This window comes from Marmota marmota, unplaced genomic scaffold (assembly GCF_001458135.2).
Source record: "Marmota marmota marmota unplaced genomic scaffold, marMar, whole genome shotgun sequence".
NCBI lineage: Eukaryota > Metazoa > Chordata > Mammalia > Rodentia > Sciuridae > Marmota > Marmota marmota.
In genome coordinates this window covers 11,780,041-11,799,459 of record NW_025999853.1, presented here as the reverse complement: position 1 = coordinate 11,799,459, position 19,419 = coordinate 11,780,041, and the positions used below count along the sequence as shown (strand labels likewise).

Genomic DNA, 19,419 nt, shown 5'->3' with positions numbered 1-19,419 from the left:
GGGAAAAATAATACAAGGGGGACAAATGAATGTCAGTAGAGGGGGCAGAGAGAGAAGAGGGGAGGGGAGGGGAGGGGAGGAGGGATAGTAGAAGATAGGAAAGGCAGCAGAACACAACAGACACTAGTATGGCAATATGTAAATCAATGGATGTGTAACTGATGTGATTCTGCAATCTGTATATGGGGTAAAAATGGGAGCTCATAACCCACTTGAATCAAAGTGTGAAATATGATATATCAAGAACTATGTAATGTTTTGAACAGCCAACAATAAAAAATTAAAAAAAAAAAGGATTGAGATGATACATCTCATTGTGGATTTTGATCTGCATTTCCCTGATGATTAGTGATGTTAAGCCAGGCACAGAAAGTTGATCTCTAGTGGTTACCAGAGATGCAGTGGATAGGAGGAAGAGGGGGTTGACCAAAGGATATGCATATATAGTTAGATAGGAAGAATAAGTTGAAGAGATTTTCTGTGCAGCATGCTGACTATGTTAATGATAATATATTGTATACTTGAAATATACTAAGGGAATTTTTATTAAGTCTTACCATGAGAATGACAACTATGAGAGGTAATGCACTTATTAATTAACTAGATATACCATCTCACAAAGTATACAGTGTATAAAAAACTTTTTATTGTGCATGATAAATGTAATTTTATATCTCGATTTAAAAACAAAAAGGCAACTCAAGTAATATAATTATTTAATACAAGGAAGAGAATTGGTATGTCAATAGAATTACCTAATACCTTTTTCAGAAATAATATTTCAAGGATTTTCAAAGATTTTTTTCAAGGGTAAAATAATTTTCAGTATAAGTAAATGAACCCAGTCTTATGGGTTCTTCTAAATAGAGAAACTCATTCTTGAGAAAAACAAAGAGGAAACCAGAGCACATAAATATTTCAGTCTCTTAGTAATTAAAAATATAATAATTCACAATCTGGAGGATTTTAAGACACGAAAGAGCCCAACTAAACAAAGGTGAAAAGATCAAACATGGGATGTAAAACTAACAGCTGTGACTTAGTGAGTTACCAAATATGCTGAATAAAAACAAACTCAACAAAGTGCTGGAAAGTCTGTAGCTTCCAAGCAATTAACACACTAATCAGAAACACTTGCAATGTATAATCAGTCCCATTTCATTCTAAAAGCAAGAATTATTTGGTTATAATGGATTCTTTCCATTTAGAAGTAAAATTAAGGAAACAACTAGATAAAGGTATGCATGAAGCAAAGAGGAAGTAGCCCAACTTGCTCTACCTAAGGAGTGTCTATTTTCAGTGAATAAGATAAAAAGTTTGGACTTCATCTCTTCAATATCTCTTCAATATCATTCCTTCCACATTAAAAGTCTGAACACATCAGCTAATTCCCTGGTAAGACAATGTAAATTTGAAGGTTTGCATTCATACTTTTATTTTCAAAACTGAACACCAGTTTTAAAAGTGAAATCATCATTTCAATCATGTTATTAATTTCCAACTAGTAAATAGCCAGAAGTGGGTCTAACTTCCCATATCTTGAATTTCTAGACAGAAATCCAGAATTAGAAAACACTTTAGAGGACTGGACTAGTAACCAGAGTTTAGGCTCTAATATGAGGTAACCACAATTATCTTTTTTTAATAGTAGTTCTCAACATTTTCATACCTGACACACCTATATCATTTGTCATAACATCAGAATCTTTTGTTCTATCTATACATCTCTCTTCATCTACACCCTCTGATCTCTAAACCCTTTCCTAAAATCATATGTCCTATCTCAATACTCCCTCATAATTACTTCCATGTGTATTTTCTCCTCCTTTCTCTCTACAATGAATGAGGTACTCTGGGAGGTTAGAAGTCATAGGGAGAAATGAGCAATGCACAACGTCTTTGGGGCAGAAGGGACAGTAGCCCAAGTGAAGTTATACTCCTTCCCAATTATACATGTTAGAAATTATTATTCTATTACATGTAATGCTTACACATGGCACTGATTTAAATTTAAATACCACTATCCTGAATTATTTAACTTTCCCACTTTTTGTTTTCCTCCTCAATCATCATACAACTACTAAGGTAAAGTTAATTACCTTCATAAATATTTAATAACTGATAGAACCAAGGAATACAGTCAAGATGGCATTAAAATTACCTCTAGTTTTCCTCAAAGTTTACAAAAATGAGCTAAGTTGAACAAAAACAAAATATTCAGGGAAACATAGATTCTGCTTTTCATTCACTGAATGATCAAATACATTGACATTAGAGAATTTATATTAGCATAAAAGTAAATATGTTTAATAGTTTATTTTTATTAATACATTCAGGACAATGTAATTAGGGAACTGTATAATGTTAGCTGAGCCTAGATCACCCCAAACTTGTAAATTCCATACTCATAAACATGTGTCAAGGTGAATAATCTCATGAGGATTTTTTTAAACTCCTGAACAGGACTGGCAGAGATAGCTGTTAGTCAAAAGGAAAGCAAAATAACTTTATGGACAATTTAGCCCTTTTAGAGCACCAATATCCTTCTACATAACACTAGAATATAAGTTCCCTTAGAGTTGGTGAAGATCACATGAAATAATATATATGAAGGAGTTCTATAAATTATAGTGGATTTGTGAAATTTAAATGCCATTTCACTGATGAAGATAAGAATTACAGTAAAAAAATAAAAATGTTATATTAAAGAAGTAAGATACTAAACAAATCCTTGCTGCATTAGACAGACTTAAAAGACACATATGCCCTACAAAATGGATCAAGAAATTTATTCAAACTATATGTCTCAGGATATAGTGAATGGCATTGATTGGATCCTAAGTCTCCCTATCTTGTATTTTATGATGCCCATTCAGAATGAGCCAGGTTGAGAACATCACCAATTCCATGTTCTAGGTCCATCTGTTGGCAAAAATATAATGCAAACAGCTTTAAAAGTGCTATTTTCAATGAAATATCACAGAACAGCTTGTCCCAATGATATTTCTAAAGCTTGCCTGCAAACCGCCTACTGGGAAATCCAACTGAAAGAGAAGGGGAAAGAGAAAAAAAAAACATACAGATAAAAAACAGGAATGAAAAAGGAAACAAAGGGTAAAGAAAGACTAACAAGGAATGTGAACTCTGAAAAAAAATAAGGAAGAATGAGAGGCACAATATCAAACACAAATGACATTAGTTAGAAGCCATAAGGAACAGAGAACTTAAAATATCTCTCTATAGGAGATAGAGAAGTAAGCATAAATAATGCAGTATGTTCAGAGGAATAAAGACAAAAGAAGAAGGAAAACATCAGAACACACTAACAGCTCAATAATTGGAGTATCATTAAAATGCTGTGAAAGGGAAACGTGAAATAGTCATTTTTCTGAACTTCTCTTTTAATGCTTGTAATACACAAGGTTCATTTTTCCAAAAGCTAATACAGACTTCAGTGTCTATTACCAACTTCAAAGGAAGCAAACATCCTTTTGTGAGACCCTTCTTTTAATTTAAAAAATCCATTACATATCATAATAGTCCGAACATTACAATATAAGTAGTATACATGCATTGATTTAAAAATACATTCTAATGTAGATGATGTCATTTAGGAAACTTACCTGGGGTCGAATAACTTTTACAATATTTTTGAGGGCAGTGTCAGGGGATGGAGGTGAGCAGTCAGGTGTTGGGCCTGTTGAGCTGTTTCTATGGTTACTAGTTCCTGGAGCAGTAATTGCTACTTCAGAGGCATTATCTGGGAATAAAAATAGAACTATCATGAATCTAATCACTCATTTTACCTTTTAAGACCTGAAATTACTTTTGTGAATATGAATTGAGATTTCATCTTATGACTGGTATCAATTTTACAAGAACATAATGAGGAATATGCTCATTGGTACATTTTAAAGATAATGTTTTCAAATGTTTTTTTTCCTGTTAAAATAGTATCCCCCCATAGTATAGTTCCAAGAATATTAATATCATTCAATTCACAATGACAAATCATGCCTCATCACTTTTAAGACTGAAACTACTACATGAATGACTACGACTTTACCTTAACTTAAAAGGAATATGATCTGGCCAAAGCTTTCCTCATAACCTTTCAATGAGTATTCATTTTTATTAAGTAGGAGTTTCATCTCTCTGTGATTCATAAAACCCAAACACAGGACTCCTCAAACAACTTTCCCTGAAATCCCTCAAACTATAGAAAAGAAGGCCAGTAAATGAAGCCTGAATGAAAAACTGACATTTTTAAAAACAGCTTTATAATGTAAACAAACAAAATTATAACCCCAAGAAAATCATATCATTTTATATGGTCAAAACTAAATGAATGAAATTTCAAAATCTAAATGAATCTTCCCTTATGTTGGGTATTTGATGGGGTTAATATGAGGCAAGGTAGTAAAGAAAAATTTCACTTGAAATTCTGCAATAAGTGTAACATTTTCTTCTTAAATTTATATTAAAATACAATTTTGGAAAGTTTAAAATACTTGAAAAATGATGGAAATGTCTGTAATAACTTCTGCTAGCATATATATCATTTTGGCAATCCTCTACAACCTTTCATGAAACCAGTATGATGAAGAGATACCTGACTCCTGTGTTCAATGAAGCATTATTCACAATAGCCAAGATATGGAATCAAACAGTGTCTATCAATAGATGGATGCAAATAAAATGTTATATATACAAAATGGGATATCATCGAGCCTTTAAAAAAGGGGAAATCCTATCATTTGCAACAACATGGATTAACCCAGAGGCCACTATGTTAATTAAAATAAGCCAGTCACAGAAAAGTAAATACTGCATGTTTCTCACTTATATGTGGAATCTCAGCAAAGTTAAAACTTATAGAAGCAGAGAACAGAATGGTGGCTGCCAGGGTCTAAAGAGGTATTACTGGTCCAAGAACACAAATTTTCAATTACATTGGAGCAATAAGCTCAAGAGATCTCTAAAATACTTAATAAAAAGCAGTGGTAGCCTTGAAAATTCATAAAAGAGTAGAAATTGTTTTTAACATGTGCAAAAAGTGATATGTGAGGTAATCCACATGTGAATTACTTATTTAGCCATTTCATAATGTATATATGTTTCAAAACAGCATACTATACACAATAAACATATGTATATTTAATTTGTATTTTTCAATTAATAGTAATTACAATTTTTGAAAAATAATTTCTTGATGTGTTGTATATAGGAAAAGAGAGAATTCAAGGATGTCAAAGGCTTTGGCCTGAGTAACTGAAAGGATGCATGCTACCGGTAGTAATAGGAGTCTGTAGGAGGATCACACAGTCTCACCTTACTGTTTCCAATATTGTCTCTACCCCATTTTCTTTCATTTTTAATTTTGGACTAGAAGGAAATAATGCTAGAAAGAATTTATTCCTTTTATCATTTATTGTCTCTGTTGTACTTTTTCATTTTGTTTCTCTATACAGCATTCAGAATAGTTTCTTCAACTCATTTCCCCGTTTATTAGTTCTTTTTTTAAGCTGTGTCTAATCTGCCATCAAAACCTTTCTTAATTTAAAATATACTTTTCAATTCTAAAATTTCCATTTGGTTCTTACTAAAATACACTATATCACTAGTTAGAATTTTTCAGTCCATAAAAACATTTTTAAGCTTGCTTTTATTTATTTGAAAATTGCAAGTAAAGTTGTTCTCTCTCTCTCTCTCCCTCTCTCTCTGTGTGTATGTGTGTGTGTGTGTGTGGGGGGGGTGTTTAGAAGGAATTAATAAAGGTATTTTAAAATTTTTTGGTTGACACATAATAATTGAATGTACTTATGAGGTAGGATGTGATATTTCAGTACACAGAAACAATATTTAATGATATGGATATTAGCATACAAATAGATATGGATAATTAGCATACAAATCATCTCAAACATTATTATTTGTTTGTGTTTTAAATAGCTTATAAAATTAGGGAAGGGTAAAAATGGAAAGATGATGGTCAATAGATACAGGAGCATCGGTGGACAGGAAGAATGACTTCTAAAGATTTTGGTTTGTTTATCTGTACCTGATAATTCTAGTATCTGCAGTCTTCATGGGTCTGTTTCTGTGATTTTGATTTTCACATGTGCTATTCTATTGTTTGTCTCATTATCAATTTTGTGCTGCTATTCACTCAACTGGTTAGAGCAAAAAATGCAGCATTAAATTTAGCTAATTATTTCTCTTTAGCCTCTGTTAATTCAAAAAAGCATCAAAATTTACATACAAACACCTATTGCTGAAGTCTGTGTGATATTAAGACAATTTAACCTTTCAGGATTTCAGTGTTCTTAATTATAAAAAGGAATGATTAATAGCTATGTTGTAGGTTTATATGTATAGATAAAATAGAAGATAAATAATTGTGTTACCAGATATACAGTAGTTTAATAAATGAGAGTTTCCTTTTCTGCTATCAAACCAAATATCATCAAAATTTTAAAAATGTAGAAGATGAAAGAAATTCCAGGGAAGAAAGCAAGAAAGGAAATAGAAAGTATCATGAATACTTCGGTGAAATTTGAGGCCAATATCTTTTATCTATTAACACAAATGGTAGGGACAGAATTTAATTCCAAAAATAAGAGATAATCCCTTGAGAGCTTGAGGGATATATCTAGAAAGAAAGATTTACTATGAGGAATTGGCCCACAATACATGGAAGCCAAGGTTCCAAGGTATGCATATGGCAAGCTGGAGACCCAGGAGAGCCAATGGATAGTTCTAGTCTGAGTCAAGAGGACTGAGAATCAGGAGAAGTGATGTTATAATTATAAGTTCAAGTCCAAATGGATCTTAATAGAAGAAGAACTAAAATTTCAGTCCAAGTTAAAAGTCCAAAGGAAATGTTCCAGTTCAAGCAGTCAGGCAGGAGGAGTTCTCCTTAACTCAGTCGGCTTGCTCTATTCAAGTATTCAGTTGATCAAATGAGGCTTATAACATTAGGAAGGACAATTTGGTTTGTTCAGAATACCATTCAGAAGTTAATCTCATCTACAAACAACCTCACAGACATACTGAAAATAACGTTTAACCAAATAGGCTGCAATAGGTGGAGGTGGGATGGAAGGGGATAGTTAATGAGTACAAGAATGCAGTTGGATAGGAAAAGTAACCTCTGATGTTCCTTGCACAGCAGGGCAACCAGTAGAGAGAAACTTGAATGTTCCAAAAAACAACAACAACAACAAAAAGATAAATATTTGAGGTGATGGATGTGCTGATCACCCTGATTTCAAAGTAAATTGCCACACTGTGAGCAGTCTTATGGAAGGCCCATTTGGCATGGCAAGAGACCTATGCCCACCATGAGTGAAACTTGTCAACCACTACATAAGCCAATTTGAAAGCAGATCCTTCATTGCCAGTCAAGCCTGGAAATGACCTAAGTTCTGTGAAACAGTTTGACTGCAGCCCAAAGAGAGACCCAAGCCAATGGTTTTCAGCTACATTCTTTCTAGATTCCTGCAGTGGGACACAACCATGGAAGTTTATTACAGCTTTGGGAAACTATAGATAGGCTATAAGTAGCCTGGTTGGAGCACTGAATATCCATGGAAAAGTGAATGAAGATGATATTGGTAAGATAAAGTATTTAAATGAAAGATAAATGAAAAGGAAACAAAATTGTCCTTGTAAAATATTAAAGTTTTTGTTTAGAAAAAAAACCAGCCACATTATGTGCCTGAAATTTGTTTTCCTTAAAACTATGATCAAATGCTGCTTTCACCTATTTAAAAAAATACAGACTACAAGGTTATAGAGTCACTTAAAAATACTTTACATGAAAGAAGCCACATCTGTGTGCTAAAGGGTAAAATAACTGAACAGCAACTTCAAGATGATTTTCAGTGTTTGATCAATTCCAATCTATAAAGACCTTTGGTCTTATCTATACCAGAGAAGTTCTTTTAATAAGCCAACAACCCTAGAGTTGGGAAGGCATTTTAAAAAATCCAAAATCTCATTTCAACAATGAAAAGTAACCCAATGAACAAACTGGTAGAGGACTCGGCTCTTTCTTCTCATCCATCTACTCTTCATTCTTCCCATTCTTTATCCCTTAATAGGAAGAGAGCATTTACCTTAATCATTTATCAGAATTCTTCTGTCATTGGTGACAATATTATTAGGAGAAAGGTTTACATGTTTTATAGATTCTCTACTCAGAATCTCAAGGGTTTAGGAGGATCTCAGGAAGTTGCTGATAGAATTTCACCATCTTCCCAGGATGGTGCCAGGTGCCTTGATAAGTGGGCACTGACTCTCCCTAAAGTGAAGTTAGAAAATGAACTTTCTAAACTCCCCCCCCCAAAATTAGAGAAGTTAGAGATGAAATGACTATTCTTCTATATCAAGAGGAAAATTCCAATATTCTTCCACACTCATGAAAAAAATAAGTCTATTTTAATCAGATTCTGTGACAGTTTATATACTGACTCATATGTATCATTTATGAACTTCTATTTACTCTCTTTTAGTGACAAAAGCATTAGCATCTCTCAGTCTTGTTTTGTACCCCATGCTTGCCATCATATTAGGAACTTTCAGATTCCTCATAGATAGTCAATCACCTAGGCCTAAAAGTTTTTTCAATTCTACTCATATGAACTTTGCCTTAACTCTGTTAAGGTTTCCATGTCAAAGCTAACTTATGTACTTCACTATAAACATCAATGGCTTCATAAAGACATATAATCTCTAAGAACCCTTTATGTAGATACAATATTGAATCATTTCTACTCTCAACTCCTTCACTAACACTATACCTATTGCTTAATTTCATTGAGACCCCTAATCCTTTTATCCACCTAATTTCATCCATTCTATCAATTCCTTTGTGGTGTCTTGTTTATTCAGCTTAGACACAATGGTCCATCATTTTCCTTTTTTTTTAATTTACTTATTTATTCTAATTTGTTATACATGACAGCAGAATGCATTTCATTCATAGTAGACATATAAAGCACAAAGCAGAGTCACACCATTTGGGTCTTCATACATGTACTTAGAGTAATCATGTCCATCTCATTCCACTGTCTTTCTTACCCCCCATGTCCCTCCCTTCCCTTCCTTCCTTTCCCTCCCCCTTTGCCCTATCTAAACTTCCTGCATTCTTCTCATGTTCCCCTCCATCCCAATTAAAGATCAGCATCCTTATATCAGAGAAAACATTCAACATTGGTTTTTTGGGATTCATTTACTTCACTTAGCATAATGTTTTCCAACTCCATCCATTTACCTAAAAATGCCATAATTTATTCTCCATTTATTTATTTATTCCATTGTGTATTTATACCACATTCTGTTTATCCGTTCATCTATTGAAGGGCATCTAATTGGTTCCAGAATTAACTATTGTGAATTGTGCTGCTATAAACATTGATATGGCTGCGTGCTGTTTTTAAGTCCTTTGGGTATAAACCGAAGAGTGGGATAGCTTGGTTTATACCAGTTATGTATGGTGGTTCCATTGTGTCTTCCGAGGAATCTCCATACTGCTTTCCATATTAGCTGCACCAACTGGCAGTCCCACCAGCAATGTATGAGTGTACCTTTTTCCCCACATCCTCACCAACACTTATTGTTGTTTATGTTCTTAATAGATGCCATTCCGAGTGGAGTGAGAGGAAATCTTATGGTAGTTTTGATTTGCATTTCTCTAATTGCTAGAGATGTTGAACAGTTTTTCATACTTTCGTCGATTGATTGTATATCATCTTCTGAGAAGTGTCTATTCAGTTCCTTGGTCCATTTATTGATTGGGTTATTTGTTTTTTCATGTTAAGATTTTTGAGTTCTTTATATATCCTAGAGATTAGTGCTCTATCTGATGTGCATGTGATAAAAATTTGCTCCCATTCTGTAGGCCCTCTATTCACCTCATTTATATGTATATATATATCTGAGAAGAAGAAGCTTTTTAGTTTGAATCCATCCCATTTATTGATTCTTGAGTTTTTTCTTGCACTATAGGAGTCTTTTTTAAAAATATTTTATATTTTAGTTGTAGTTGGACACAACACCTTTATTTCACTTATTTATTTTTATGTGATGCTGAGGATCGAACCCAGGATCTCGAACGTGGGAGGCGAGCACTCTACCACTGAGTCACAACCCCAGTCCCTAGGAGTCTTATTAAGGAAGTTGGGGCCTACTCCAACATGATAAAGATTTGGGCCTACTTCTTCTTCTGTTAGGTGCAAGGTCTCTGGTTTAATTTCTAGGTCCTTGATCCACTATGAGTTGAGTTTTGTGCATGGTGAGAGATAGGGGCTTAATTTCATTTTGTTGCATATGGATTTCCAGTTTTTGCAGCATTATTTGTTGAAGAGGCTATCTTTTCTCCAATATATGTTTTTGGCACCTATGTCTAATATGAGATAATTGTATTTATGTGGGTTTTTCTCGCTGTCATCTATTCTGTATCATTGGTCTACAGGTCTATTTTAGTTCCAGTACCATGCTGTTTTGTTACTATTGCTCTGTAGTATAGGTTAAGTTCTGGTACAGTGATGCCACCTGCTTCACAATTCTTGTTAAGGATTGCTTTAGATATTCTGGGTCTCATATTTTTCCAGATGAATTTTATGATTGATTTTTCTATTTCTATGAAGAATGTCATTGGGATTTTGATTGGAATTGCATTAAATCTGTATAGTGCTTTTGGAAGTATGGTCATTTTGACAATATTAATTCTGCTTATCCAAGAACAAGGGTGATCTTTCCATATTCTACAGTCTTCTTTAATTTCTTTCTTTAGTGTTCTATAGTTTTCATTGTAAATGTCTTTCACCTCTTTTGTTAAGTTGATTTCCAAGTATTTTATTTGTTTTTGAGGCTACTGTAAATGGGATAGTTTTTCTAGTTATTCTAGTTGTCATTGATGTACAGAAATGCCTTTGATTTATGGGTGTTGATTTTATATCCTGCCATTTTCTGAATTCATTTATTAGTTTTAGATGTTCTCTGGTGGAATTTTTTTTGATCTTCTAGGTATAGAATCACATTGTTGGCTAATAGTGATAGTTTGAGTTCTTTCTTCCTATCCATATCATTTTAATTTATTTCATCTGTCTAACTGCTCTGGCTAGAGTTGAAAGAACTATATTAAATAGAAGTGGTAAAAGAGGGCATCCCTGTCTTGTTACTGCTTTTAGAGGATATGCTTTCAATTTTTCTCCATTTAGAATGATGGTGGCCTGGGGCTTTGCACAGATGGTTTTTACATTGTTGATATATATTCCTGTTATACCTAGTTTTTCTATGTTTTGAACATGAAGCAGTGCTATTTTTGCATCAATTGATATGATCATATGATTCTTTAAATCTACTGATGTGATGAATTACATTTATTGATTTTGGTATGTTGAACCAACCTAGCATCTGTGGGATGAGCCCCACTTGATTGTGGTGGACTATCTTTTTGATATATTTTTGTGTTCAATTTGCCAGAATTTTATTGAGAATTTTTGAATCTGTGTTCATTAGAGATATTGGCCTGCAGTGTTCTTTCTTTGATGTGTCTTTGCCTGATTTTAGAATCAGGGTGACACTGGCCTCAGAGAATGTGTTGAAAGTGTTTCCTCTTTTTCTATTTCATGAAATGATTTGAGGAGTATTGGTATTAGTTCTTCTTCAAAGGTCTTGTAGAACCTGGGTGCGTATCCATCTGGTCCTGGGCTTTTCTTGGTTAGTAGTCTTCTGATGGCATCTTCTATTTCATTCCTTGAAATCAATATGTTTATCTTATGTATATCATCCTGATTCAGTTTGGGCAAATCATATGACTCTAGAAATTTGTTGATGTCTTTGATGTTTTCTATTTTATTTTAATTATCTTCTGTATTTCTGTAGTGTCCATCATGATAGTTTCTTCTTCATCACAAATATTAGTAATTTGAGTTTTTCTCTCCTTCTCTTCATTAGCATGGCTAAGGTTTATCAATTTTCCTTAGTTTTTCAAAAAACCAATTTTTTTGTCTTGTCAATTTTTTTCAATTGTTTCTTTTATTTCAATTTCACTGACTTCAGCTCTGATTTTAATTATTTCCTCTCTTCTACTCCTTTTGATGTTGATTTGTTCTTCTTTTTCTAGGGCTTTGAGATGTAATGTTAGGTCATTTATGTGTTGACTTTTTCTTCTTTTAAGGAATGAATTCCATGCAATGAACTTTCCTCTTAGCACTGCCTTCATAGTGTCCCAGAGATTTCCATATGTTGTATCATTGAAAAACTCTAGTGTTTTCTAATCTCCTCTTTGATGACTTCTGGCAACCCATTGTTCATTCAATAGCATATTATTAAGCCTCCGGGTGTTGGAGTAGCTTCTATTTTTTTATTTTATCATTGATTTCTAATTTCATTCCATTATGATCTGATAGAATACAGGGTAGTATCTCTACTTCGTTATATTTGCTAACAGTTGCTTTGTGGCATAATATATGGTCTATTTTAGAGAAGGATTCATGTGTTGCTGAGAAGAAAGTGTGTTCACTCATTGATGGATGAAATATTCTATATATGTCAGTTATGTCTATTCTATATGTCAGTTACATCTAAAGTTATTGATTGTATTATTAAATTCTGTAGTTTCTTTGTTTAGCTTTTGTTTGGCACCTATCCAGTGGTGAAAGAGGTATGTTAAGGTCACCCAGAATTATTGTGTTGTGGTCTATTTGACTCTTGAACTTGAGAAGAGTTTGTTTGATGAACATAGATAATCCATTGTTTGGGGCATATATATTTATAATTGTTATGTCTTGTTGATGTATTGTTCCCATAAGCAGTATGAAATGTCCTTCTTTATCGCTTTTAATTAACTTTGGCTTAAAGTCTACTTTATTTGATATGAGGATGGAATCCCCTGCTTGTTTCCACAGTCCTTGTGAGTGGTATGTTTTTCCCCAACCTTTCACCTTCAGTCTATATATGACTTTCCCTATGAGATGAGTCTCTGAAAGGCAGCATATTGCTGGGTCTTTTTTTCTTTCGTATCTAATTTGCCAATCTATGTCTTTTGATTGGTAAGTTTAAGTCATTAACATTCAGAGTTATTATTGAGACATGATTTGTTTTCCTGGTCATTTTTGTTTATTTTTGGTATTTAACTTGACTTAATTTCTCCTTTGATTGGTTTTTCCTTTAGTGTAATTCCTCCCTTTGCTGATTTTCATTTCCTCCTCATGGAATATTTTGCTGAGGATGTTCTGTAACAGGTTTTCTAGTTGTAAACTCTTTTAACTTTGGTTTTTATTTCAGGACCTCAGACAATAAAGAAGGTTTTTATTTCATCAAAATATAAAGTTTAATTTTGCTGGATATAAGATTCTTGGTTGGCATCCATTTTCTTTCAGAGCTTGTTACATGTTCTTCCAGGATCTTCTAGCTTTCAGGGTATGGGTTGAAAAATCTGCAGGTATTCTGATTGGTTGCCCCTTATATGTAATATGATTCCTTTCTCTTATGGATTTTAAAATTCTCTCCTTATTCTGTATGGTAGGCATTTTTGTTATAATGTGCCTTGGTGTGATCTGTTGTGCTTTTGGATATTTGGTGTCATGTAAGCCTATTGTATTTGATTTTCCAATTCATTTATTCATGTTTGGAAAATTTTCTGATATTATTTCATTGAATAGATTATTCATTCATTTGGTTTCCTCTATTCATTCCTTCATGCTTTCCTCTATCCCAATAATTCTTAAATTGGGTCTTTTTATGTTATCCTATAATTCTTGAATGTTCTGCTCATGGTTTCTTAACGTCTTCACTGTGTGGTCAACATTCTTTTCAAGATTATATATTTTGTCTTTATTGTCTGAGGTCCTGTCTTCTGAGTGAACTAATCTGTTGGTGGTGCTTTCTATTGAGTTTTTAATTTGGTTTATTATTTCTTCATTTCAAGGATTTCTGCTTGGTATTTTTTCATAATCTCTGTCTCCTTATTTAAGTAATCTTTTGCTTCCTATATTTGCTTATGTAGCTGTTTATCAAAATGATCTTTTTCTGCCTATATTTGCTCTCTTATATCATCCTTTAATTCACAAAACATTTTAATTATGTTCATCCTGAACTCCTTCTCTATAATTTCTTCATTATGCTTGCCATGGATTCTAATAATGTAGTATCTTGGTTTGTTTGGGGCTCTTTCTTTCCTCATTTTTTCATGTTGTTCATTTGACTTTCCTTCTAGCCCTTGGTATTGCTTCCAAGCTAGGGGTTGCCACAACTAAGATGCAACAAAAGTGTCCCAAGATAGAGGTGGCTGCTTTCAGTGATGGGGTGTCAGGTTGTGTGCATCCTATTGGTGGCATGTTCAGAGATGCAGCTCTGTGGCATGCAGTGTTGCAGCTGGTGGCTGTCTCCAGACCCTGTGTGGTGTCCCCAGGTGAGGTTATGGCTTGTAGAAGACTATGGTAGTAGTTGCAGTGTTCCAAGATGGAGTCAACTGGGGAAGCCCCTTGTTAGTAGATGGGGGCCCACCTGTGAGTGGCAGCTGGAGTTCCTACACATGGTCAGCTGCCTGGTATCCTGACTGGGAGTGGCCACCAGGATTCCTGCACAGGCGGGGAGCCTTAATTCCTGCACAGAAGCAGCTGTCGGGGATCCTTTAATTGCTCACAGAGAATCAGTATTCCTACTACTTGAATCTCAGGTCATGAAGTGACACAGAATGCAGCCTCCCTCTAGCCCGCCATCTTGGATCCCTCATTTTCTAACTCTCTTTGCCAATGACTACATTAAAATAAAACTACAAGTTTTATTTTACCGAATACATGAGCAAAACACTTCCTATTTGCTGTTGACACTTTAATGTTCTCCAGATTCAATTTCAGTCTGAAAGATTTATTCCCCTAGCTGTTTAAAACAAACATCACTGGTAGACAGTCTTCAGCCATCAAGTTTCTTTTAGAATTGCCTCAGCTGAAGAAAACTCATGCCATAAGGTCACGCCCCCTTCTAGGAGCAGTCTGCTTTCCATGTCTGACCAATACATCAGGTGCTGTTCTATCACCAACTTGGCATGAATTTGAAGGGTTATCCCAATTTCATAGTCCCCCCAGCAAGCTTGTGGATGGCCATATTGAGACTACATCAAAGCCTAACCTATCCTACTGCCTTTCCTTCCAAAATTTTCTAGCATTGCTTCAAAGATAACTCTTTTTTGTTAATTTTTAATTGATTTAAAAAAATAAATGACAGCAAAATGCATTACGATTCTTATTACACATATACAGCAAATTTTTTCATATTTCTGGCTGTATATAAAGAATGTTCACACCAATTCATGTCTTCATTTACTTTGGATAATGATGTCTATCACATTCCATCATCCTGGTTAACCCCCTGCCCCTTCCCTAACCCTCCCACCCCTCTGCCTTATCTAGAGTTCATCTATTCCTCCCATTCTCCCTCTCCCACTATAAATAAGCCTCCTTATATCAGAGAAAACACTCTGCATTTGTTTTTTTGGGATTGGCTAACTTCACTTAACATAATCTTCTCTAACGCCATCCATTTACCTTCAAATGCCATGATTTTATTCTCCTTTATTGCTGAGTAATAGTCCATTGTGTATATATGACACATTTTTTTTATCCATTCATCTACTGAAGGGCATCTAGGTTGGTTCCACAGTTTAGCTATTGTGAATTGTGCTGCTATACACATTGATGTGGCTGTGTCCCTGTAATATGCTGTTTTTAAGTCCTGTGATTATAGACCAAGGAGTGGACTAGCTGGGTCAAATGGTGGTTCCATTACCATATTTCCAACGAATCTCCATACTGCTTTCCATATTGGCTGTACAAGTTTGCAGTCCCACCAGCAATGTATGAGTATACCTTTTTTCCCCATATCCTCACCAAAACTTATTGTTGTTTGTCTTCATGATAGCTGCCATTCTGACTGGAGTGAGATGATATTTTAGAATAGTTTTGATTTGCATTTCTCTAATTGCTACAGATGATGAACATTTTTTTCATATATTTGTTGACTGATTATATATACTCTTCTGAGAAGTGTCTGTTCAGGTCCTTGGCCCATTTATTGATTGGGTTATTTGTTTGTTTGCTTGTTTTGTTTTATTTATTTATTTGTTTGTTTGTTTATGTTTTTGATGCTTAGCTTTCTAGTTATTTATATTCCCCAGATATTAGTGCTCTATCTGATGTGTGAGGGGTAAAAATTTGCTTCCAAGATGTAGGCTTCAAAGAGAACTCTTAATAAATCTCCTGTATGCTAACCCCTATTTAAAATTTAGCTTCCTGGTCAATTCATCCTGTATTGAACTGAAACCAGTTGCTTTCAAGTGGTCCCTTTTGCAATTTTTTTTAACAAGTAAGTACTCATTACTGACACAGAAAAAAATACAATGCTAAGAATTGTGTTTATAATTTAATATGCTCTTAGAAATCATTCATGTAAAAATATTTCCAATAGAAAACAACTAAAAACTACCAACAGACACTCCACAAAGTAAAAATATGAATATAAATCTAATGGCTCAAATTTTGCTCAAGCCTTTGGATAGAAGTATATGTATGGTGTATCTTTTGGTTTTGTATTGATTTAATTAATGTGAAAAGAAAATACACAGAGGGTTAAACGTTCAAGCAGAATGATATAGTATAGAATGATAAGTGAGTCATCTAATTCCTTCTTAAGTCCCACAACCTATTCCTAATTTATCATGATTTCTTGCAGAATTCATATGGAAAGATAGGGAAATCATATGTACTTCTCTTTTACATAGTTTTCTAATACACGTGAAAGCATATGATATCATTTTGCAATAGTCTTATCTAGGCTCCATTTTAGGTTTCTACCTATTTTCCCTTCTGACTATCTTGCTTTTTAATTCATTGTTGTTGCTGTTGTTAGAAAGATGGATTTTATTTTTCAGCAACTAATCAGGTAAATGAACTTCAATTAATGTAAAAATCCCCTTTAACAAGCTTAAGCAATGAAGACAATGAATATTCCCTATAAAAGAGAGTCTAGAATCAGAGTTGCTCCAGGTGCCAAATGTTAGGGCTCTTGATTCTTTTCTATGTGGTTTTCTCAGTTCTGCTCACTTCTGTGTGATGCTTCATCCCCAGGCTGGATAAAGACAACTGCAAGAAGCTCCCAGAATATCAGACATTATAAAATCAAGATAAAATACCAGTCATCTATTCCTCTTGTATATTTTAAAAATCTAATTAGTCAAATTCTTATCAAATGTTCATGTCTAACCCAATCACTAACAAGAGCTGTCTTAGATGATTGAGCACTACTCCATGAGAGGTGGGTGCTGTGGTCTGAATGTTTGTCCCCATTGCCCATATTTATAAGTTGAAATCCTAATTCCTAAGATGTTGGTGTTAGGAGGTGGGGACTTTGGAAGGTTATTATGTCATGAGAGCAGAGTTTGCCCCTATTAATGCTATTTAGTTCCCTCATAAAGACACCCCTTCCAGCAAGTGAAGCTGCAGTGAGAAAATACCCATCTAGAAAGAAGTGGGCCCTCACCAGACACCAAATCTGTCAGCACATGATAAATGAGTTGTCTGATTGCTTCCAATCAGTAAGAAATAAATTAAAAGAAATAAATTTCTGTTGTTTATAAGCCACTCAGTTAAGAGTATTTTGTTAAAGCAGCCTGAACAGACCAAGACATGGGGACAGAGACAACTGCTCTTAAAAAACATGGTCATAGAGAAGACCATATCTACTTGATAAAATCAAGATTCTGTTAAAGATTAAGAATGGGGTAGAAAAACGGGGAAGTCAAGAAAAAAGTATCAGGCAGAACATCAGTAGTGTTTACTAGATGTTGTAAGTTTTCCATCATTTCTACAATAAGGTAGGAGAATAAATAAATGTACACATTCAATTTACTCTTCATTGTCTCCTTTCCTTCTAGTCCCTCCCTGGCCCTTTCTCTCTTTCCTTCATTTTTAAAAGGTTCTGCATGATCTGTTTCCTTTTACCTCTCAAGCCTCCACACTTTATCCACTTGATTTTTTTTAAGTTGAATATCCTTTCAGCCTTCATTTGCCTCAGGTCAAAAATCATTTCCTTCAAAAGTATTTCCTTAGCCCACCTAATATGAAACTGGAAGGACAGAAGAGTATGATGAAGAAGAAAGATGTATGTGCAAGTAAAAGTGAGGTGCCCCTGTAATCTGACCCCATGCCAACCTGTAAACAGTTACACTGACTATGATCTATTCTTGTGCTCCTGTTATACTAGATCAAGGTAATACACATTATGTCTAATTTGTCTTCATATTGTCATAACACATTACAGGAGGATTCATTTTAGTAGGAGTCAGGACTCAATTTTTGAATAGTCAAATTATTATGGATAAAATTTTTTTCATGCATTTTAAACAATGTGTTTCTTAGAATTTACTTAAGAGCTACAAAGTACCAAAGGAAACAAAATTCTAAAATTTGAGAATTTAACCAAAGAAGTTAAATGTTCAACTAAAACAAATTTAAATTTTAGAGATATTATCAATGCCTGTTGTATTTTATAGTCTATCAAATATTATTTGTGAAAAAGTTCATGTGAGAAGAGTGAGAAATATTGATAAAATCTAAATTAGAAATAAGTATTCATAATCCAAAGAAATTATTGGCCTTATTTTAATTATGACATAATTTATCAGTTATGGGGATATAGGGGTTAGCATCAAATTATCTGCAAATCCTTGTTCATTTTGCAATCACTGATCTCAGAGAGCACGATCATTAGAAAGGTGACTTCAAATTAATAGTGACTTTCATTTCCTTAATGTAGTAGAGAATAATGGGGATTGTAGATCATCACATCAGTATTTTGTGATGGGGTTTAGTTTTCCTTCAATTAATATTATACTTGGATCAAAATGAATTTATATTTCATGTCAAATGTTGACCTTTTTGAAAGGTCTGATGCCTTTATTAATAAGCAAAATTCCTCCTTGGGAAAACTAGCAATTTCCCAATTCCCTACTTTTCATATATGTGAATAAAGTTTAAGAGATTAATTTTTTACATGTTCACTGCAACATGTGAACTATGACCTAACCAGTGTCTACACACTAGCACACATATAATACAGTTGTGAGATGTTTGCTATACAAATTAAGTACGTACAAAATATCTTATGGAACTAATGGCTTGGCTTTTATCTAAAATATCAGGAAACTCTAGAAAACTGGGTAGAAATCACCAGTGACAAAATCTCATTGTCCAGGAACCCATATTTACTTGGGTTATCTGGCATTATGGCATAAGTGTGGCCACAAATTGAACTGTTATTATCATATGAATGTGTATTTATCATATGAATTCCTTTGAAATGTTATTATATTCTTCAAATTATATAGATAGTCATGAGGACAAACTTCACACA

The 19,419-nt window shown here is 33.9% G+C and overlaps 1 protein-coding gene across 13 annotated transcripts in view; it reads right to left on the bottom strand.

Moving 5' to 3' along the window:
• Positions 1 to 19,419, bottom strand: part of Anks1b (ankyrin repeat and sterile alpha motif domain containing 1B) — a 1,073,630-nt gene that overhangs the window by 644,156 nt on the left and 410,055 nt on the right. For all 13 annotated transcript variants that reach the window (XM_048803345.1, XM_048803363.1, XM_015482887.2 and 10 more), the window contains exon 11: positions 3,624 to 3,760. In XM_048803345.1, coding sequence (XP_048659302.1) covers positions 3,624 to 3,760 — 137 coding nt within the window. The remainder of the gene's footprint in view (positions 1 to 3,623; positions 3,761 to 19,419) is intronic.